At 36.6% G+C, this 23,724-nt stretch overlaps 3 protein-coding genes and 1 long non-coding RNA gene across 4 annotated transcripts in view; 3 read left to right on the plus strand and 1 right to left on the minus strand.

Moving 5' to 3' along the window:
* Positions 1-23,724, plus strand: part of LOC128263482 (ecdysone-induced protein 74EF-like) — a 60,912-nt gene that overhangs the window by 10,124 nt on the left and 27,064 nt on the right. Inside the window, exon 2 of the mRNA XM_052998553.1 lies at positions 4,500-6,492. Coding sequence (XP_052854513.1) covers positions 4,758-6,492 — 1,735 coding nt within the window. The 5' untranslated portion in view covers positions 4,500-4,757. The remainder of the gene's footprint in view (positions 1-4,499; positions 6,493-23,724) is intronic.
* Positions 10,546-11,331, plus strand: LOC128262941 (accessory gland protein Acp29AB-like). Its single transcript, XM_052997531.1, has one exon. The coding sequence runs from the start codon at positions 10,612-10,614 to the stop codon at positions 11,314-11,316; it is 705 nt and encodes a 234-aa protein (XP_052853491.1). The 5' UTR covers positions 10,546-10,611; the 3' UTR covers positions 11,317-11,331.
* Positions 11,703-12,420, minus strand: LOC128262942 (C-type lectin 37Db-like). The gene has a single exon (XM_052997532.1). It carries the CDS (start codon positions 12,369-12,371, stop codon positions 11,742-11,744), a length of 630 nt encoding a protein of 209 aa, XP_052853492.1. The 5' UTR covers positions 12,372-12,420; the 3' UTR covers positions 11,703-11,741.
* On the plus strand, positions 16,426-17,037 carry LOC128262944 (uncharacterized). Its single transcript, XR_008268386.1, has 3 exons — positions 16,426-16,532; positions 16,601-16,670; positions 16,745-17,037. It is a non-coding gene; the product is annotated as an uncharacterized LOC128262944 (long non-coding RNA).

Genomic DNA, 23,724 nt, shown 5'->3' on the forward strand with positions numbered 1-23,724 from the left:
AATTTCATCAAAATCGGACGACTATATCATATAGCTCCCATAGAAATAATAAAAATATATAAAAATAACTATCTAATAATTGAGCTGCAAATTATCATAGTTTCAATGTTTTTTTTAGCACATACTCAAATAAATCATAATTTAAATGTTTTCAAAAGTATTTAATTAATGCAATAGCTGCAAGGGTATATGAACTTCGGCTTGCCGAAGTTTGCTTTCCTTCTTGTTTTTATTTTCATAATGCCATTAATTTAAAATAATAATCATTTCAGAAATTCAAAAAAAGTTGTTTTCTATTTGTGAGTCACGGCTTAAAAAAAATATTAGGAAATGTTTTTGTTTGCTGTTACTATATAAAATGAGTATATTAATAAATTATTGCCATTGTTTTTAAATCTTTGAATCACTGAAATAACACTTAGTGTTGATTACTTTGTTATTTCATTTATTTTAATGTTAGAAAGGATATTTATGTGGCTCTCTGATCCGATGGATGTATTTTGGCTTCGGCTTTTAAATTTTTGCCGCCACGGTCTTATCGGTTGTGGGGCTTAGGCTACTGTTCGTGGGCCTACATATAAATTTCCCTTTTGTGTGGCTTCCTCATCAGCATCCTTCTTATCCCCCTCCAAGTCATCATCATTGTCTTCAAGGACCTGCAGCAACATGTTTGCATTTCATTTGTTAGCAAGTTGTCAACATTTTATCTATGTTATAATGTCTTGCCTACTTTTCTGTTCCATTCTTTTGCTTTCGCTCCTTTTTATATATATACATATATTTTTTTTGTTTGCTAAGCTTTAAGGTAAGCTATAAAAGTTTCCGAGAATGGGAAAAAAGTGGTACGTGGGGGCGGTGGTCTGTCATTAGTCAAACGTCATGTCATGTGAATGGGGCGTGATGAGCGTGCAGCGAATTTATCATTGGGCCGCATCTAAGATAATCCCGGACCACGCGGCGTATGAGCAATAAAACAAATTAATACAAATATTAATCATACGCCGCGTGGGACCGAAATCCCAGAGATCGAGAAGTGGCAGTCAAATGAAGTAGCAAAACATCAAAAGGGTCATTTAGGCGCAAAATTCAAGCATCTTTCATATCCGATTCTTATTCCAAATGACATGCAACTATGTAATTGATATTGTCGTTAATGATTTTCTAGTTTTTACTGTTTGCGGTTACTGTTTCTTGCAATTAAAGGTCATATTAAACTCGTGGAAAGGCCACTAAAAATATTTAACGAATATAACACTCAAACAATAATAGAACCGTTTTTTTCTAAATAAATTTTTGAAAAAGATTTCTTTTAAGTTAGTTAAATGTTTTAGTTACCCCATTTTATACTCATTGGAGCCAAACTACTCTACCTGAATATTTTGGGGGTAACACTCTACTAAAACCTTCATTCATGTTTTTTTGTGTTGTTTTGCCGGTGGTCATAAAATTGATGTCTAACTTGTTGCGTTTGCAACGCCGAAAGCTCGCAATCGGAATGGGTTTCGGTTTTCCGATAGTTCCTACGGGATATCGCTTACTCATGCGTCGTGAGAGTGGGTAGTCCTCAGAGAAAGAGAGGTTCTTAGGAAAACAGAGAGAACTTTGATAAAAATACTCATTTCTGAAAGTTTGTGGCCGGTTTGAGTGAAAATGTGTGAGCACATACTGTCAATCTTGAGTTTTAAGCGGTTCTAAGAAAACTTTGTGGAAAGGTAGCCTTTACTTTGGGGAAACAAAATCAGAGTTAGCCACCACAAGGAGTTTTTCAGTTTGTGGTGAAAGGTATTTAGGGGATTAGATATTAGAAAAATGTGTATTAAGTTTATTTAAGAAACATTCACTCATGGAAACTGTTACGATCTTACGGACTACTTCGTTTGTTCGAGATCTTAGAACAACGGTATATTTTCAAATGACATGGCATGGCTAATAATTTCTTTGTAAATATTTTTAGCATAGCTTAACTATAGTCTATTTATACAGGAATAATATATTAAATATTTTTTTCTCTCTATAGTTTTTTGGTTTATTATAGTTTTTCTTCCCATGTAAAAAAAGTTATGATTTAAATTGTTCAATAAATGTATCTTATTTCTAATCTAAGCAAATCTATCTTTTTTATCACTATATATGCTTTTAGGCATAAAGTTATTTAAATGTTAAACCTGTTATTCCGACCCTTCCTTATGAATTGATTTATTTATGAATGGTGATTTGTAATACGTATTTAGTTATCTTCCTTTGGCTTGGAGCGGAGGGCCTTAAACGCAGCAATATCTTTACTTATGCTGTGGATTTATTTATTTTTTTTTACCATCTTGTGGCGCTAATTAAATTTGTTGGCTCACTCACACACTGAAGCGCAGGCACACAAGGACATGCCCACACTAAAGATACTAAAACTATCTGAACCACCAGAAATCCCTTTTCACGTCATTCCTTTGGCGTTGCCAACTTAATTGCATTTTTCCAAGTTTGCGGAGAGTGCATCGTTTAGCAACTTTTTCCCCGGCAGCTCGGCTTTATTGATAATACCGGAGCGTTTGGTTTGCAGTGCCACGCCCACCTAGTAACACCCACTTTAGTGACTTTGACTTTCATTTATGACTGGTGCAAGGGATGCTTATAAAATAATTTCTGAAAATATTTTTATGGTCGCGCATGGTTTGATCTAATTGCAACACTTCAATTATGGTTTCCCTTTTAGTTGATGTTCATTTCTGTTGCCTATTTCCCACCGACTTCGTAATTATTGGACTGTTTAAATATTAGTTTTATTTGAAAATGTTTCTGCAATTCAATTATGAAATCGCGCGTTCGGAAATGGAAATGAGCTCACAAATATTTTGTGGCTATTTTGTAAATAGCTTCTCTGCTTTCCCGCACATCCGCGCTAAATTAAATGCACTGAAATTTTATCAAATGCGTTCTAGATAATGTTTTTCAATTGTTTTCATTTTGGCTTATGATATTTGTTTTGTGGCTGGCTTTTTCGCAAGCATAAATTAAGGTTTTTTCCATATTTGCGAACAAACCCTTTTAAAAATGCGGCATAACCCTTTTGCTAAGTTCAACCATTTAGCGTTGCCTTATTTGCCTTGTTTTAATGAGCACTAAATTGTCACATAAAAAATGTATAATTTTAACTTATTATTGGCCATTAAAATGTAAACATTTACTGGCAAAGTTTTATCACGTAAGTCTAAAATTTATTGATTAAAAATATTTAATTTTAAATGTTTGACTTTGACTATTAACCAATTACTTTTGATATATATTTACATTGCCTTTGTTATAATATTTAATTATGAAATTAAATTACTAATAAAAAAAAATGTATTAATTACATCAAGTATTTTGTTAATGCTCGAAAAAGAACATTTAGTTTTTAAATTAGTTAAATTGAGTTCACAAATGGTTTAAAATTTGATACATTTGATTCTTCTGCAATGATTATTAAATATTAAATGAAATATTATCAAATAACTTAAACGATATTAAACTTACATAAAATTTTTACTGTAAATATCGTATTTTCCCACCAGAAAAACATATTTGCATACAAATCCAATCAGAATTTTAATATTTTTGCCATTGAACCTTTGATGCCCAAGCTAAGTAAGTAGTCTCTCGACATATTTAAGTAGTGTAAATGGAATAGAAAATAACTTCCGGTATTATATATGTATTATTTATTGAGTTGGTTGGCCGCAAGAACTCGTACAGCATTTTCTGTTGTCTGCCGGCTGGACACATTGCTCATACGCCAGGTCGTCCGCATAAAATATTGAAATTGTTGACCAAAACGCAATTTACACATACATTTTGCATATTGACCAATCTCCGTGTGTGCGTGATGGCATGTGGCAAAAGTTGTTGAATAGATTTTCATTTCCATTTGTGCAGATCTAACTGAATTGGTCATTGCCTTTAACGTTTTATTTGGGTGTCGTTGTGGCAAAATAAATTTAAAGCAAAATTCATTTTAATTATGAGATTACGTTTAAATCAAATTTATTTGACGGTTTATTAACTGGTTTATATTTCACTTTGATTGCCATTTATTTTAAATATTTTATAATTGGTCAACTTAAGTTTACTTCAATCATAGAATATGACATGAACCGCATTAAATAAAAATACTTGTTGTCGTCTATTGATTGTTTTTAGCTAAAAATAAAGGAACTTTAACCAATTTACAAAATTTCAACCAATTAAATTATGTTTTCTAGAAAAAGTAATGGGAGATCCCTCCTTCCTTGAGTTGTACAAACATTTTCCAGTTCGCCCTCCTTTTTTACTTGCATTTATGATTTGCTTTTAATTAAAATAAATATTTTATGACTTTCAATAAACAATTTGCCAAGAAGCAAAGGGGCAAAAAGGCAAGAAACAACACAAGTCAAACTTTCGTCTCGAACTTGAGAGGGAAAAGTTGATAGAAAGTGAAAAACTCCTTGAGTTAAACAATTTTCTTTCTGTTTTCCGTTTCGTTGCAGGCATTGCCAATCCGAAAGGTGTAAATAATTGAGCCAAAAACTTGGCCCTTATGCTTAACCAAGCTCAAATCATATGACTTCGTTTGAACAGCAGCAAAATGACACTTTCAGCAACAATGTGCAAAGAAAATTCCAATAATTTACCACTGTTGTCACAACATAATCTCAATTTGAAATCTCTGATTTATGAGAAGGAACCAAGAAATTACTAAACAACAACTGAAGTGAGTTGCATTCGAATTACAGATATCAATAAAAATGGCAACTGCTGTCTTGGAGGTTAATGAAAGCAAGTTGGAGTTGGTATGCGATGAGTGCGACTATTATGGCTCAACAGACACGATATTTATCGATAACAGCACTCAAACTGATGGCTATGATGACGATGAATCGGAGCTTAAGCCCCTGAAACCTAGATTGAGTCAAATTGTTGAAGAGGATATGGAAATTGAAGGGGCAATTAAAGAGGAAGTTGAAATACAAGTGGAAACAAATGGAATGCAAAGCGATGATAATGACGACAGTGATGGAAAAGTTGCGATAAATGGTGACGAATCGAAGGAGGAAGAGGACATCTTAGAAAAAACTCTTGTAAAAGAACATGAGCCAAATGTTGTCGAGGTGCCAATTGTATCCGATGAAGACGGGGAAATCGATGATGTGGCCAGACTCACAGGTCTAGCTTTGGGTATGGGCTATGCCCGAATCATAGACTACGATAACTTGCGCATAATCGAACATGTTATCGAAAGCGATGATGAGGACGATAACGATGAGACTGCAGCCTGTCACGACTTGGTGACTTTCATAGGTGAAAGTTATCAGGTAATCGAAAGGTCAGGTTATAGTCGTGAACCGCGGGCAATTTTGCCGGTGGTGGACAACAATAATAATAATCGCAGCAGCGAAATATCCACAAATGGCCGTGGGCCCATCAGCGATAGATCGAGGTCCGGCCGCAAAGTGCAAAACGGAGAGCAAGCAAATCAAAAGGCCTCCACTAGTGCATCTGCAATCAGCAGCAGCAGAAACAGCAGCACTAACAACACCACAGCGGCAACATCTACCAGCAGTGCATTGATAAAGGCCTATAAGTCGAATCTTACCCCATTGGCGCCACCCTTTCAGCCTGCTGCCTTGAAGGCCAAGCAACTGCAGCAGTCATCGCTGGCTAGCGGCAACATGTCGTCGGTTACGACGACAACAACAACGGCCTTGGGCTATACCGCCTACGAGCAGACAACGGTTTATTACCAGCAGCAAATTCAACAGCAGCAGCAGCAACAACAGCAGCAACAGCAACAGCAACAGCAACAGCAACAGTTGTCACCCAAGCAGCAGCAGCAGCAACAGCAACACTGTGCTCAACATGCCGGCCTGCCGCATATTCATGGCGCCCAGCTACTGCCCGTGCAATTGATTACCTTGCAACCAAATGGAGTAACAGCAGCAGCTGCGGCAGCCGCAGCAGCAGCAACAGCAGCAGCAGCCGCCGGAGCAACACCGGCAGCAACAGCAGCGGGTGGTGCCACAGCAACATCTTTGACTGGCGCCGCTTGGCCACTTGTGGAGGCGCCAATTTACATCGACATCAATGGCGAATATCGCAGCTTTTGCCCGGCACATGGACCGCCGGCAGTGACAGCCCCAAATGGCGCCATTGCCCATCATCCCCAAATACACACTCATACCCATGCCCATTCACATGGCCATCCCCATCCCCATCCCCATCCGCATCACGCAGCACAGCAGCAACAGCAACAGCAGCTTCATCATCACCATCAGCAACATGGGCAGCATCAGCAACATTTGACGCCAGCGGCTGTGACAAATGTTAATGGAAACATTGCACAGGCAGCAGCAGCGGCGGCCGCAGCAGCAACAGCGCCTAGATTGCTGCTGCAACTGGACGCAGCAACTGTCCAGCAGCAACAACAGCAGCAGCAACAACAACAAATCGTGGCCGCTAGCAAGCGTAGCAAAGTTTATCGAGGTGAGTGACCGTTTTATGACATTTGTTGTACAGTTTTTATTCCTGTTCATGATGCCTGGGGCTATTTGGGTCCATATAGTTTGTCCAAAGAATGGCCCATGCACTGCTAAAAGAAGTAGTCTCTTTTGTAAAAAGAAGTGAAGTTTTTGTATATTTTTATCTGAACTTGTGAATAAATATGATTTTCACAGATTTCGACCCGATGAAAAAAAAAGTCTTGTCATCATGGAAATTGTTTTGTTTATTTTTCTTAGACATTAAGAAGATTTAATAGATTTATACTAGAAGTTTTCGCAGTTCAATTTATAGTTCTTGTCTTGTTGGGCGCAATTAAAAACATTGTTTGTGTGAAAAGCTTAATTTAAAGTAAACTAAAGTAAATTATCACTTATTCTAATGTTTACATGATAAAAACCCTATTAAAAATGTTAAAACTTATATTTTTTTTGTTATTGTTTTTTTTTTTTATTTTGTTAAAAAGGTGCCAATTTATTTAAATGTATTTTTCCGTTTTCGTTTTATTATATCATTACACTTAAATGTTTTTCTATGTGCACTGGTCATATGGAGTATGGACGATCTAAAGTGTCTTCCCTGTAACTTTGGCCATTACTTTCCGCTTTGATTCATGGTGGCAGTATGTAGAATGGGAGTTACGTGGGGAACCCGAGACTCTGTTTCCGGAGCCCTACCCCTCGCAGCCCTCCTTTTGCCCTCGATAACCGACCAGGGACCTAATCAGTTAAGCAAAGCCAACTGAGCCGGCAAGCTAACTTGGCTCTTTAGTGTGTATGCTACCCTGGTCAGGGTTAAAATTAATTTCGAAACCGTTGGGCGCTCCCTTTGTGTGGATTGTTTGCTTTTTGGGCCCGTCTGAGGTAGCGCAAGCAATGGGTAAGTTCTTGGATTGTTTGCCCGGCTTATTTGCCAAATAATCTGTTTGTTTGGCCATGCAATAAGTAGTTCTGGCCCCGTCATCAGTTGACATAGGCAGGTTGGACTGTGTTGGAACTTCGACAACAGAAGACCCAAAGGTGAACGTAAATGACGTGGTAATTGTTTTAGCCGCAAAGCTGGTTTTAGAATTAATGTATACAATAGTGAGAATAGATCTTTTAAAAAAACTAGATTTTTAAGGTTAGGAAATTGCTTCTGATATTTATAAAAATTAAATAAATGTTTTTTCAAGGAGAGTGTGTTTACGAAACTAATCTCACCTCTCGGATTCTCTTAGCCAAACCCTTTCTCTTCATTCCTATATCAATGCACAATCCGCATCTCAATTCCTGCTGTATTTGTCTTTTTTATTGCCAACATTCAACTGCATTCGTTTGGTTCGACACCTGACAATTGGCCTCTAGTGATGACTGCGGCTTCTGTTGACTTTATCCGGCAAACTCTAAACCGATTAATTTTTGCCATTTTCAGCTGTGTATCAATTTGCATTTGTTCGTCCTGAGACCTGGGCACTCATGTCCCCATCTTTTGTGTCTCGGATTCGCTGGATCAGAGGATAGTGCATATTGAAGTCATCACAGTTGGCGACACTCCCAGGCAATTTGGTTCGCCAACTTGACCATATCCAGCTGTGTGTATGCAGATGACACTGTGTCACCAGAGTCTCCCGATTTTCCCCTTATTTTTTTTCCTATGTTTTTGTCCCACTGCCAAAGTTTGCCGGAGAGTGCCCCGTTCATATTGTATACTGTTTTTTTTCGGGTTTTCACTGGCCCGCCACACGCTGTGGCCTTATGGACTCCTCGATTTTTCGTTATGTTTGGCCCCATGCAACTTTGTTGCCTTATTCTCCATACAATCTTTCATCTCTGTCTCCATTTCCCATGGCTTCTCGTTCGCACGCACAGAGACAATGGTGTCCATTTCCATTGCTGCGCCTCTTTTTCGCAAATTTTCACTTACACATACGAATTTTATAGTTTTTAACTTTTTTTTTTGTACCATCCAGGCTTTTTGCCAAAAAATTTTTTTATCTCAGTTTAGCCATCTCTTTCCATTCACCATCTTTTTCGCTCTCTGTCTCTGTGTTTTTTACACTTTTTATGATGGGTACTCACTATATTTTGTCGTAATTTTGCTGATTTTTTTTGATAACGTTCTTAAAATTGTAATATTACTTTTGCTCAGTATTTTCTGGAATTAGTTATGAAATTGGCAATATATTTTTATTTTGGCAATTTTTAGATTTACATATATTTTGTTTTAATATTTGCTAATAATGTTGATTTTTTAAATCTTTGCCTGACACAAAATATAGTTTAAAAACACAAAGGTGCAGACGCGTATTCAATTTAATGTTGCCTTTGCAGCAACATAAATGTATCGGAAAGAATACATTTATAATTTATTTTTTAATTTTAACCAAAATCAGACGATCTTGAGCCGGCTTAAAAAACTATTAACAAAGGTATTTTTTCGCCTTTAAAGAAAGTGTAACCGCTGAACATTGTGGGCTAACGTTTCGTAGGATCTGAAAATCTCTTGGCTTGTTGGCTCTTTGGTGAGTGTGAAGTGCGTGGATTGCAGCATGCCTTTTCTTCTACGTTTTTCTCCGTCAGTCGACTGTCGCCGATGTCCATGTCCCTATGGCCGCTGGACATCCTCAAACTCAATCCCAGCCACATCCATGCCCATTTCGATGTTACCATGTCCAATGTCAATTTGTACCATCTCCATTGCTCTTTGGCTGCCAGTTGTGCAGATTTCTTTTTTCCATTTTTCTCACTCTTGGTTATTTTTTTTTACATTTTTTATTGGGCTATAGCCAGTGCAGGATCAGCCGCCTGTTGTCATAATTTTAGCACTCACTATGCGTCGCTTTATTTTTTGTTGTTTTTTTTTTTTTAACTGGAAATGCGTTTTCAACCCCCTTCCAATTCTTTTAATGTCATTTGCTCTGGGTGATTTTTTTGCACTGCCTTCGTTGACTTTGTTTATTTTTCATGGTGTAATTTATTTGAGGCTCGTTGCCGCTGCTACTGGCTGTTGGTAGTTGGTAGTCGGCATCCCATTGGTTTATGGCTTGTAAGTTGTTTATTATTAATGTTTGGCTTATGCTGGCAGTTGTCGGGCCTCCGCTGCTTGGGTTTTTGGTTTTGTTTGGTTCGGTTTGGTTGCACTTTACGGGCATGAGCTCATAATGAAGTCATAGTTATCTGCCCAGCCCCCCGTTTTTACCATATCTCTTGGCCATAAAATATACGCGTATGCGTCATATTGCGACAATGCTCCGGTTCCCCCCCCAATTTCATTCCCGTTCTCAGGCATTCCAGCTTCCAAAAATTTCCCGCTCCCAATTTCAAGCCGAGCTACATGTTCTTGTGCATTAGCAGCACTTATGTATTATTCGCATTAGTCATGCAGTGTCTGCGCTATGCGTCTATGTATATATGTATATATCTGGCTGAAAAGAAGCTGGTCATGGGCTCGCTTTCCGGTTGTTTTTCAAGTTGTCACAAGAGAGTTTTTAAAGCCCGCTTCAAACTGTGTTTAAAATGAGCTTATGGCCTAAAATTTAAATCAAACAAAATATATATTATCATATAATATTGAAAAACCCGGTTTTGATGAAAAAAGTTTAAGTTAAGTTGTATGTTTTTGTTTCGCTTTATATGCTTACAAAACAGTATCTTCGAAAAATGATAACAAAAAAACTTTTCCGATTTTTAACGAAATTTTAAGCGAAAAAATAATAATAATTATTTATTGAGCAATTAAAAATTATTTAAATGTTAATTATTAAACTGTGATTTTTATTACTTATGTGATTACGGTCCCTGATAACAACACATTTTAGTTTGTTGATGATAACCATTTAATAAATTTATTGTTTGAGAGATCAGCTTTCGCAAAAGCCGAGGAATACGCAGAATTGATTAGCCAGAGTATATACGTAAATAATAATGCAATAATTCATAGATTGCTTATCACTGGAATGCTGGAATTCTCAAAACGGCGAAATCAGTAATCTAAGAATAGACGGTAGATCTGCAAATGTTCCGACTAATACCTACGAATCAGATGAATATAAAAACAGTCCAACAGAGACGAAATAAATCAGTTGCAACCTTAACACGATCGGGAAAACATTAACTCCTTAAAATGTTTGGTCTGGCAAAAGCTTTGTTTTGTGGTTTAATGATGGCTATGGTCTACGGATCATTTGCAATAACAACTGACGGTCCGATTTCCGGAGATCATTTGCCAGAGCTGGAAACTCAGTTAGATGGTTGCTGTTTTTCGGCGCTTCAAAGAATGCTGGATCATGTGGCAGCCCATCAGAAGGAGTGGGATGCCTGCGAAAGGAGCAAACTTAACGACGTTCAGGCGAATCAGGTTCGAATAGGAAGCGAGTTGAGCGACATACTGGCCAAGCTATCCAGCAGTGGAAATTGGCCGGAGTCCAAATCGAACGTCCTAAACATTCCACCGAACTTCGAGAAGATCGATTCTAAATACTACTACATTGAGAAAAGCACCAGGCAGAATTGGTATGGGGCCTCAAACTTCTGCCGCCAGATGGGCGCACACCTGGCGAGCATCCAGAATTCTAGGGAACAGTCCAAAATCGAGGAGCACCTTGCCGATCGCGAAGTCTACTGGCTGGATACCACTGATCTGGCAACGGAGGGCGAGTTCGTCCACTCGAGCTCCGGCAAGAAGGCTGGCTTTCTAAACTGGGGTTACGGCGAACCCGATAACCACCAAAATATGCAGCATTGTATTTTTCTGTACAACGGCTATTACTACGATAGCCACTGCAACACTAAATCTCTTTTTATTTGCCAGGCTGGTCTTGAAAAATAACATTTTCTAAAAACATTAATCTTTTTTATGAAATAAACATATTTTTTAAAATCAAAATATAATGTTAATTTATTCAGTTAAATATATTTATGTATTTATTAGAGCGGCATGGTACTTAGTAAGTATGCAAAAAAATCTCTAGAAATTTTTAAAAAAATTATTTATTTAAAATGTAATATTAAATCACTTTTAACCAGTGTTTTATTTTAAAACTGAACACTGAACTACAATAGTTAAGTAAAATATTATTATTTTATAAAATCAACTTAATATTTATTGATGTATTAATTTATAAATTATAAATCGTTAAAATTACTTAAAAAAAAGCTTTCTTGCAGGCTTAGCTGTTACAAATATCCAAAATAGATCAAGATTTATCATTTACATTTTTCGTATTAGTAATTTATTTATTTTAAAAATTAATTTTAGTCATCTGATTGACAAATGAAATTGTTTTTGGAGGCACATAAGTTAACTTTCATTTTTCCGTTGATCACTGAGACACAGCGCTGAGTATTTTCCATAGTACTAGGTTCGCCGTCCTGCCAATCCAAGAAAGGAGCTACCTTGCCGGAAGACGAAGATATGTACTCCTCCTGGTTGGACAAATCGTTGATATCTATCCAAAATTCAACGCCCGCATTGAGCCTGGTCGAGATTAGGGTAAGCTCTTCTACACTTCGGATACTTGCAAGATAGCCGCCTTTTTGGCGACAAAAGTTTGCAGCCGAAAACCAATTTTGTTTTTGCCTTTTCTCGATATAGAAGAATCGCAAGCCGATCTTTTCGTAGGTAGGTGAAAATTTGTCGACATTTTTGCGTAGGTCTTCTAGCTGACCCTCAATCCTTACTTGTGCTGCATTCGTAGAGCGCTTTTCGCAGTCATTTAATCGATTCTGCTGTGCAGTCAATAGATCCAGCATCGGTTTCAAAGTCCTTACGCAGGAATCATCACATTCGGTTTGTTTGCCTGACAAAGTGATGAAATTTGCGACGGATTCATCGGAACTAGCAGCTAAAATAGCAAAAAACAAAACAATTGCAAACTTGAGCATTTTTGTTTAATGGTCGGGCTTAAGCGATCGTGTTAAAGCAGCAACTGACTTATTCCTCCCTTGGCATACTGTTTTCATATGTTCATCTGTTGTTTGGTGGTTTTACTTAGTGCTTTTCTGAGAGGACTGATAACAAAGTTCTTCGAAAGCACGAATTATATTTCATCTATCTACAACGCTCGACGTTTATAATTCGGTGACGCTTCAAAAGTTAATGTTTATAGGTCATCAATGACTCACCGTCATCCTTATCAGGCTAGGTTAGTCGGTATGGTATATTACTTATTAATTTATTCTTCAAAGCTATCACGACAAAATGATTATTTCTGAAGAAAAATTTAGGATTAAAAAAAATATTACAAATAAATAGATTTGCTATTTTTAACTTTTTGAAGCTCTTTAAATCTTTTAGGTAAGATAACTTTTTAAAGAGGACGTTATTGTGCAACAGACATACTCCGAAAATGACAAACAGTCGAAAAAGTTTTTAATGAAAAGCCAAAAACTTGCTGCAAGGGCAAAATCAGAGAATCGAGTTGGGATAGTTGGTGCTTGCCAGTCATGTGGCCAAGTGTTGACACCAATTTTCGCAACTTTCAATCAGCTTTTCGGATAGGGTTGTTGTGGGAAAAACTTACTCCAACAATCCGGCTCAAGTCGAACTTAATTAAAGCGCTTTAAGTACTGCAGTTGGCATAGATAGGCCGACATTTACGGTCGGATTGTTTCACAAATTGGAGAGTTCTAGACCAAAAACCAAACACGACAAACAAGCAAACTTTGTGCCTTGTTTGAATTTGTGGCGCAGGATGTGGCTCAAAACGGTGGTGATTTAGGCGTGAAATTTATCTTACCCTTTAAAAGCTTTTGCGAATAATAATGGGCGAAAAAATGGGAGAGTAAAAACTCTTGAACCGAAATGATGTGCGCTTATAATTGCCGCACAGTCTGGCCGCAGATTTAATTGTTGGACCTGAGGGAAAATCCAGAGATAAAAAGGAGGCTCCAAGACATTGGCAAGTGCAACAATTGAAAATGTAGCTGCTGGGTTTTGGGTGGTACCAAAAGTTTCTTAGTCATGGGCAAAAAGTTTCAGAAGCTGCCGAGGAAAAGTGCAGTTTGTAGTGGAGTCCACCGCCTCCTGTTCACATATTCTCCGTTTTTCCCCACACATATGCTGGAAAAACCTGTGGTTGCCTTAAACTTTGTTAAACGCCTCAACCGTGTATGCTTAACCCCCAAACAAAACCCCGGTTAAAAAGTGTAGACTACTACTAACTATGCTTTACTTTGTCCACGGGGGTGTTGTACAACTTGATGCTGCATAAATCTCTATATAAATCTATACCTATATACATATTCATGTAAGAAACTTTGTTCATGGGGGTGGAGAAAGGAATTTCAGGGCTCCATGGCGTATGCGTGATTTCGAACTGCTTTAATTTATTTTGTGTTTCGGCATCAGGAGGTGAAACTTTAAAAGGGCTAAGCCTTAAATCTATTGCCCTTATATACGTTCAAATAATAGATGTGGTAAGTAAGCAACACAATATAATTTAAATTTATTTCCTCTGACAAGAGCTAAATAACTAGGAGTAATTGAATTAAATTAGGCGTTAAATCTTTAAATTACACATATTGCTTGCAAAAGTAAATTTTAGATAAGCTAACCGTAAATTATTGCGATTACAAAAAAAGGATTGTGTAAATGAATAACTAATTAAATTATACCAATTAATCCAGACCAGAGTGATTAAAACAATTTGGAAACAATTAAAGGCGTGAAAGTGTAACAAAGACTATTATTATGGTAATTCATTCAATTTTTAATGTTGTTACTTTCCTATTACATTCAATTTAAAATTAATTCAACCTCCGCTTTTAATTCACATTGAATATACAATTACCTTTCATCAACTGACATTCAAAGGTGGTTTGGTTGGCGTTGCATCTTTAATCTTAAATAAGTTCTCTGAGATCTGAATGGTGCTTCATTTCTAAGCACTTGACTGCATTTCCTTTTGGTTTTTACCTTCTGAACTTTTGGCAAAAAGATGCCATGATAATGCATTTGACAGTTGCAGTAGTTTTCTCCTTTTTCCCATTTTTTTTTAGTCACTACCTTTTGTTGGATTTTCAATTCGGCAGCATTCCTCACAAAGGTGGGAATTTTAGCTCTCGATGGGGTTTGTATCTATTCAAAGAAAAACATTTTATTAGGTTAATGTTTATACCAGTGAAATAAACCAAAAAAATAACTTGACAGACTTTTAAATAAATTTGTTATAATAAGACTTATAATTTTTTAACACATTCATATTCATTTTATTTTATATTTTTAAAATGCAGTATATGAAAAAATTTAATAAAATCCAAAAAAATTACTGGGTACTCATAGGTTCGCTTTCGAATTTCAAACTTTTTTCTCTCTTGTTTTTTGGGTGATTTTTTTTCCCCAGTTAGCCAAAGTCTTTTAGCTGTTGGCAGTTTGACACGGCGACAACTACAGGGGTGAGAATGGGAGGGCAATAGGGGCAGGAAAAAGACAGAGAAATCGCAGAGGGAATGCATATGTAACCTTAACTACAGGATTCATTCCTTGGCTCGTTTGCTGCTGCTTTCGTTGTGCAATTTACCAGAATGTAACGTTTTATATTCAATTTAAAGATGAACCCATACTATGTGCTGTTATAAATACAAATGGTTTAAGTACTTTGTTCTTGGAATTTCATTAGCCAGCTTAAGCTGTTTTGCTAAATCTACAATTCCATTTGAAATACATTCAATGCTAAATTTCTGGTTGTGATTGGAAAGGCAAATTTTTGTAGTTTTAAGAGTTTAACATTAAATCAATTTGACAGTAGTAAAAGAGGTTTATATCAACAAAAAAGTGAACTTAATATAAACATAATCTGCAAAGCAGAAATCTAAAACAAGTATTTAAGCAATATTAATCGTTTTTTTAATTTAATTTTTTAATTTTAAATTTAAATTTGCTTCTTAAACCTCACCCACGAAAATCAAATTTTCAGTTTGCTAGCTGTAAATGAAATCCCTTTAATATTCTATGAAGCGATTGTCGCACAAGGGTCACGTGTTTTTGCTTAAACGACAATTTGCATACGAAACTAGAAAAGGTGAAAGGGTGTGGGAAAGCGAGAAAACTATGGTGAAAGGGGTGGAAACCAGTGGTCAGGGAAGGAAAAGGGGAGCGACGATTTTCTCCATGCAATCTTTAGTGTCGAATGGTGCCAAGTTGGAAATGCACTTTTTATGTTCGTATGGCGTGCAGCGTAACAAATTTAACCGTAGACAGATTGCACATGTGTACCGTTTTGTAATGTTATACAAGTAACACACACACAGACTCACACTTTTGGGTGCATCGCACACAGATATTTAAAACATAGATACTCCACACACGGATATTTTTATACCAAGGGAAGACGAAGTCTGGAAAAAGTTTTCATGTAAGTCGGTGGATAAAGGGAAAGTGGATAGGGAAAGGTTCCACAAATGTGAAACAAATTGTTTAATGTTCTATCTCCTTCTCTGTCACAGATGTCGCTGTCTTGTTCTATCTCTCTTTCTACACATGAAAAAAAATTAGAGAGGTTAGCTTGCAATTAGAAAAAAAAATGTTTAAAATTATAAACAATATATTATTTATTATATGAAATATATCCAAAGTAAAGCAAAAAACTATTAAAAGGAGGAAAACATTTTATTTTTCTATATATGTTAAGGCTTACATATAAATTTTTTATATTTTTTTCCCAGTGGATGTGCGTGCTTGACTCTGGTTGATTTTGCCAATGCGACAATTCCTCGACGTCGACATTTGCTGAGAGTTTAGTAATCGCACGTTTATTCCTCCATATTTCCCTCATCGTCTCAGACTCTCACTGATGCTTTGTCTCTTTCAGTTTGTCCCTTTCAGCCATCAAATCATGGCTTAATCGCTCTGACTTGTTGTGGCTAATTGCAATTTGAAATGCTCCATGAGATGAGACGAGCTGACTTTGATTTGCCCTAAGTCGGCACTTCTCACAGTTTTTGGGGCTGTGTGGATTTAAAATCGTAGAGTGGCCTAAAACGTTGTTTTCTAAGAAGTTGTGGTCAGCTTTTTGGAAAGTTAAACATATAATGTTTCCTAGTTGGGTAGGTTTAACGGTTGTTTTTATAATCGATGCTTTATTAAATATTTATTTTTTATTTTATTCTTAAAGCTTTAAAGTACATTTTTGGATCAAAACCAAAAAACTAATGGTGTTTTTTTGTGACTATAGTGCTATTTCTGTAAGTTTTAAGAATGACTGTAAAGTTAATTCAACTAACTCTCCATTTTAACCCCAACGTCCACATGCCAACAGGTATTCTTCAATTTGCAATGGTAATCTGGTGTGCTGCTATGACAAATGATTTTCCTGGGCCAGTGTTGAAAACATTTTACATAATGCATAAATCAGTGGGCCAAAAAAAGCTAAACCAATTTGCACAGGTAAACAAAGGCGAACACGAGAAATAAATAAATTGTGGGGGCATGTAAAATGAAAACATTTTCACAAATGCATAATGACAAATAATTTGTGTGGCAAACTCATCTCGCACCTTTCACCAAGCTAAATAAAAGTGAGGAAAAATACAAAAAAAACTTTTCCGACAAGTAATTCTCATGATTTCAACTTTGAACTGAGTCGCTGCTGTCACTTGTTCAAGTCGCGTCTTTGCTAATTTTTCGTGCCCACCTTCAAATAAAAAAAAGAGAAGGAAAACTTCAAACTTGTTAGATAGGAAATTTTCCAACGATCCTTGCCATTTACTCTCGGCTTTTTCCCGGTTTTTTTCTGACAGGCTTCAAGTTGAATTCGCTGGGGGGGGAACCCAAAATTTATGCAAATATGTTACAGTTGCGGGCACATCCCCAAGCTTTTCCTCTAGTTTTCCACACCCACACAACCACCCCAGCCCCGTTGGCCTGTCTGTTTTCTCTTTGGAAAACTTTTTTCTTGCGATGGCCTAAAATGTCGTCTTGGCGCCAAAGTTTTTCGTTGGTCCCCCCTCTTCACTTTTTCCTCGGAGAGTTTCAGTTTCTTTTCGCCAGCAATGATTACAGGCCAACTCGAAAGTTGCAAATTAAAGGCAGAGAATGAAAAGTTGACCACTTCTACTTGAAGTCCTTGATCAAGCTAATCCCTTAACTTTTGTTACCAGAACGTGTGTTTACCCTAATTCAATTTTCCTGTATGCTGTAAGCCAGTAATTACCCTAACAGTAGCAGCAAACAAGCGCAAACAAAAGGCCCTCAATTACAATTGCAATTCCCTGGCGAATGTTTAACCATAAACACGACACCTGTCCGCAAATAAATTTTTGGGCGTTGATTTTGGGGCTGTGTGTTTGCCGGTGTGGTTAAGTAGCACATCAAATATTCAAAAGGTGGACGTTTGGATGTGCTCTGAACAAAGGCGGCTCAACAGTTGCCACCCCTGGGATAATAAAAGGAAATTCGAACGGAACAATGGTGGAATGACCTACAATGGTGCAACGAAAAAAAAGTTGTGCAATTACAAAAATGTTTAAAGGGCTAGAGGCTATTAAGGTCGGTACTTTTGCATTGGCCTTTATATTTTTAATCAACAGGCAACTAATTCTATGTTAATAAAAATATTTCAGATAATCGTAAATAAGTACCAAATAATGTAATTAATCGAAATATTTATATCATCGTACATTTAAACACTGTTTAAAAAATGAATAAGCACCTCAGCAACAAGAAGAACTTCAGCTGGTTATTGAAAATAAATAAAGATGACAAATTAGTTAAATAAAAGCTTTCCTGAGAAAAATAAATCATAAATTTGATCTGAAAAAATACCTGAAAACAAGTAAAATTATATTTAAATTTAAAGAATATTTTGTTCAGCAAAAAGTATTAATTCATGTTAAAACAGAAAAGCAACATTGTTCGAAATACATGCAACAAAGAAACTGCTGCAGAATATGCAACACGATAGGGGACACCAGGACACACACCCAACAGCAATGTGGCTTAAATTTGCTAGGATAAAAGAATCAAGCAATGCCAACAACAATATCAGCAATTTAGACGTACATAAGCAGCAACAACAGCAGTAACAGCAGTAACAACAGCAATATCAACAGCAACATCCCAGCAGCAAAAACAATTGAAATTGCGAAAACAAAACCAATTACCGCAAAATAATAGAGCGGCTTGTTATATATCTGATCCGTAACCACCCACTTTTGGCCACTAAACCATCTGAATTTCCACCAACTCCACCAGCAACGAACAATGCCAAATTTGCCAGCTATTATGTCGAAATTAAAGCTCACCCACTGACATATTCGTCCCTAAAAGAGGTGTGTGTGTGTGTGTGTGTGTGTGTGTATGTGTGCTCTAGTGTGTCCCTGTATGTGTTTGCGTGCTTTTGTTATTTTAATCATGACCAACAAGGCCAGCAGGCCAAAAGTGGGCGTGTCTATGGCAATAAACTGTCAATTTTCAATTATGTCCCGTGATGTGTGGAAGCCACCTTCATGCTTTGAACCTCCTTTTTGCTTTTCTGACAGGTTCTCTGACACGGCCAACACTTTGGCCCATTCACACACAAGCCCACACCCACAATGGCCACAAATACCGAGACACTGAGTTGGACAAGTCTGACATTTTGGGGGATATATGTTACACTCGGTCGCATTGAATCGTGCGGTGAGCAATGTTCAATGTCCCACCAGCTTAGCATTGTCCATTTTCCATTATCCAACGAGTGCATTGAATACACAAGAAAATTCAAGGCGCTATATACAGTTTAATATTAAAACACAGGAGGTTAAATAGGATCAAAATGATTTGGAAATAATATATAATAAATACTCCTCACCAAAGTAAAGCATGTTGCCTTGTTTATTATCTAGTTCGCAAGTGTGTAACTTAATTTTTATTACTATTGATCTAAAATCAATAGATAACTGGAAAAAGGACAACATTTTATCACTGGTTCTATTATGGAAAAGAATTTGAGGCTTACGGCCTTTAAATCTTCAATAATAATAATAATAAAATAATAATAATAATAATATATCGTTATTACTCTTTAATACAAATATAATTTACCAATGTTCTTCACTTCGTTTAATGGCGTAAAGCCTCTTTAAATTGCGAGGGCCATAATAATCATATAATATTCGTCCACACAAAAATGGTCAGCACTGTTTGAAAACTAGGGCAGTTATTAGACAATTAAATAGGAATCTTTTAATTTTATATGATTGTGAAATTATATTTGATTTTAATTTGGATTGAAAGCTAATAATATAGCTATTATAAACTTAATTTTTTTTGTAAAACACTTTCGATAACATGAAATCTAACTATCCTTGTAAAAAGTTTAATATAATAAATGATGTTGATTGAAAAAGGTAGTTCGAAAGGATTTGTTATTCGTTTAGCCAATTCTTGCAGTCTTGTTAAACTAATTTAATATTGTACGACAACTTTGAAGCTACCTTGTGCGGCAATATAATATTTGTCCTCCCGGTCCACAAGTAAAAACCCCCGGAGCGAACCATGTTGGCCTGTCCAATTGTTCGGTCCTGTTCATGACATTCATTAGCTTCAGTGGGAAAGTGTTTCATCCGACAAACCGAGGAGCGACGAGGGAAATGGAATATCGGACAGAATTATGGACAGGGACAGGAGGCAGACAATTGCTCCATTCAGGCAGATGAATCGGACACAGAGCGAATCCCAATCCCTGAAAGGCCAGCCCCAGCACCCGCCCATTGTTCGTGTTTATGTCATCGGCATTGTTATCCCTGTCATGCTTTATGCCATGTTTACAACCCGATTTTTGTGTCCCTCCCTCCATGCCACCTCGTCGTATCCTTGTTCGTGCGTCTGGTGTCGTCAAGTGCAACACTTGCGGCCATCTTGAGCGTATTGAATTATCCTCATCATCATTGGAGCGGATCCGTTTGTGTTGCCATCATCACGTCTATCGGGTCACTCAGCGAAATCCCACCGAAACTCTGGATAAAAATAGTATTAGGATAGGAACTCTATACATTTAAAATTAAGAATTTAAAAAAGGGTTCGTTTAAAATAAAAGAGCAACAATTAATTGGGAGTTTCCGAAATATCCTAAAATGTTTTAAGCAATAATTAAGCAATTCAATTTTTTTAAATTAAGATGTAATGACATGTAACAAGGCTTATAAATAGAACAGTGAGGAAAGGTTTAAGAATTTTTAAAGATTTCAATTTAATTTACTATTTTATTTCTAAAGTTTTTTGTTATTAAAACGGCTTCGGATTAATGTTTAGTTCGGTAAATATAAGCAATAAATGTATTTAGATTCTATTTGAGTAAGTGATTTAAAAAAAATTTTAAATAATTTGCTTAAAACTTTTTTTAGTTAAAACTAAAATAATCAATGGTCTTAATAACCACAATAATAATATATAAAATGTCTTGAGAATGTTATGATTTATAGATTTATTCTCAGTGCCTAACCATCCCCTTATCGTTGAGTACGTTATTGCTGTGGCTATCCGAAATGGTTATTAGTGCCTCAGGAGGAATGCGCTGAAAATAGAAATCTCCAAATTCTGATGGATGATTTGGCCTGCAGGATGTATTTTCGGTTGCTAAGCAAACAATTTGTATGCCTGCAAATATCCTTTTTTTTTTTTGTTTTTTGTTTAGTTGAGTTGGACAGCAATTATTCGAAAAGTCATCACCGTTGTTATTGCATCATCATGATGGAAATTATTGGTTTAGGGCTTGCATGGATTTTCGATGTTATGACTTTGGGTCGGCAAGTGTTGCATTACAAATTGCTTGAAGGAAAAGACAAAGGCCGAAAAAAGAGTTCACAAAGTGGGGGGAAAGAAATGACTGATGGAAGGCTTTTGGTCGCCAATTATTTGGATGGCCAAAAAAATGAAAAGTTGATAGCGTTTCCTACGGCGAGTGAAAGGTTATTGATGCTTTTATCTGTTTGCTGCCCGAACTGCAATTGTGGGTTGAATGGCTAAATTTGATAGTGCTTGAGTTACCAAATTGCTGGCTGATGGTTTTTTTACGAAGCGATTGAAGGAAGTGATTTTTTTGTGGTAGGAGTGGAAAAATTAAATCTCCTTTTAGTGCTTGAAAAGAGATAGTTGTTACCTTTCTAGAAAATTTCGTATTAATAGTAAAAAAGGAAAATGATATTAATGCGATTGCTTAAAAATATATATACAGTGCTTTTAAGATTTTATATATGTAAAAATAGATTTTCTTTCCATCTTAATCATTCCTGTTTTTTTAATTTTCAACTCAAATTACAAGTAATTCCTGTTGCCCAATGAATTATTTCGTTGGAATGCAAATATACTGCATTTCATTATTGGCAAACAAGCGTTTTCTTCATGTTGACTACCATGCCATCTGATTTCCCAGTCTCTGTGGCAATTTGCAGCCTGGCTGTTGCAATTTGTTGCTTACAACAGCAGCAACACCAAGTGCAGCAGCAACAGCAACTATAATAAGTACCAAGGGCTGGATAAAGTTGAGAGGCTGCGAATGGCGTTTGGTGTTGACGGCGTTGTTGTTATGACTACCACTTGCTATCCGCGATGTTGTTGCATGTTGCTGGTGTGCATCAGTTCGCTGTTGTGTTGTTGCACCAACAGCTGTCACGTTGTTGCTGTAAGCGGCAGCAACAGCAGCAGCAACATCAGCATCAGCAGCAACAGCAACATCGACCGCGGCCAAAGTCTGCGCGAACATGACAGAAGATGACGTTGCCTGATGATGAGGTGGCGATATTTTATTTTTTTTTTTTAGCATCGCTTGTAACCAGCAGTACAAGGTGATATATACGCAAAGTTGTGGAAATAATGAGGCTTATGCGGTTAGTTTTGATTTAATGAAAATTGGAGCGACAAAGCAATTTTCCGAAATTAAATAAAGTTCATTTAATTTTCTGAGTTTTGATAAAAAACAAACTACTTTAAATTCGAAAAACATTTTTAGGCACTAGAAAATAGTGTTTGTGTATATAATAATTCGGATGAGTTGCCAAATTTTCCCAGTAAGATTTCCTTTGTTTTATTTATCTGATTTTTAATGCGCATATTTGTTCTGTGAACGAATGTACCTTTCTCTACCCTCCATGGTTGTCAGTTTACGAGTATCTATCGCGTTTTCTGTTCCTGTCTCTTCTGCCCCAGCTCATTTCCCTTAGTTTTCATCATACCCTTGTTCCTTCTGCTGTCGCTGCTCATCAACTTCAGTTGTTGTGTCGCATTATGCAATCAATTTTTCAAAACTGCACAAACTTGGCAGCAACAACAGCAAAGTGGATTTAAGGGCTCGGGATCTATGGGCCTTACCATGAACCCTAAATAGTGTTGCCAAACATATTATATAATAAAATATATATTTTATATAAATATGAGTATTCTTTAGATGGAAAGCAAAATGTTGCGGAAACAACGCGAAAAAAAATCTACAATTAAAATTTATTTTATTTACAATACAAAAAATTCAAAAAGATAGGAATAAATTTAGCACTTCCCAACTTTTTTTTGAACAAAAAAATCTATTTTGGCAACACTGACTTCAGTCCGATTTTCGGCAAAAGTTGATTATAAAACGAGGAGTCTGATGGCAAAGTGCAACTTTAATTGAGGATTTTTTAGCTTCCTCTTTATTTTCTTTTTTGTAACTGCAGCATTAATGCGATCTTAATGCAAAAGTTTTCGTAATTACATTTTGGCATTCAGCTTTACTGGCTTATCTTGCTACCCTTCTCCGCACTAGCCCTTTCTATAATCTTGTATTTTTTGGCCGGCCCACATGGCGTATGCTTCATTTGACGCATTTGCTAGCTTATGGCCAGGCGTTTTTCCCACAAAATTTCAACAGCTTTTCAGCTGGCAACAGGTGAAAATTCTCATTTCATTTTGGGGCTAAATCAAGTGTAAAAAATTCAAATGCCTTATCAGCTTAAGCTTCAGCTTCAATGGAGCTCAGCCCACGGGTGTGTTTGTGTATCCGTGGGTTTTCCGGAGTATCTGTGTATAGCCAGAGCATCTGTGTGGCGGGTTTGTGGGTGCTACATGATGAGCTTTTTGACTTTAGCTTGCTGTTGGCTTTTTGCGGAGTTTTCCGCCGAATGAATGCAAATGAATAGGAGAATGTTTAAAATTGCAATTGAAAATGTAATTGAGTTGGCCAAAATACTGGGAGGGTGGTGGCAGTCAAGTGTGCTTAAAGCTTCAGAAAACTGGGTTGTTAGCAGATTGTCAGTCCGTAAAAGTCTACAGCATTTTCATTTTGTG

Source organism: Drosophila gunungcola, unplaced genomic scaffold, assembly GCF_025200985.1.
Source record: "Drosophila gunungcola strain Sukarami unplaced genomic scaffold, Dgunungcola_SK_2 000001F, whole genome shotgun sequence".
Classification (NCBI taxonomy): domain Eukaryota; kingdom Metazoa; phylum Arthropoda; class Insecta; order Diptera; family Drosophilidae; genus Drosophila; species Drosophila gunungcola.

Coding starts and splice junctions, on each gene's coding strand:
- LOC128262941 (XM_052997531.1), top strand. CDS start 10,612: ATGTTTGGTCTGGCAAAAGCTTTGTTTTGTGGTTTAATGATGGCTATG.
- LOC128262942 (XM_052997532.1), bottom strand. CDS start 12,371: ATGCTCAAGTTTGCAATTGTTTTGTTTTTTGCTATTTTAGCTGCTAGT.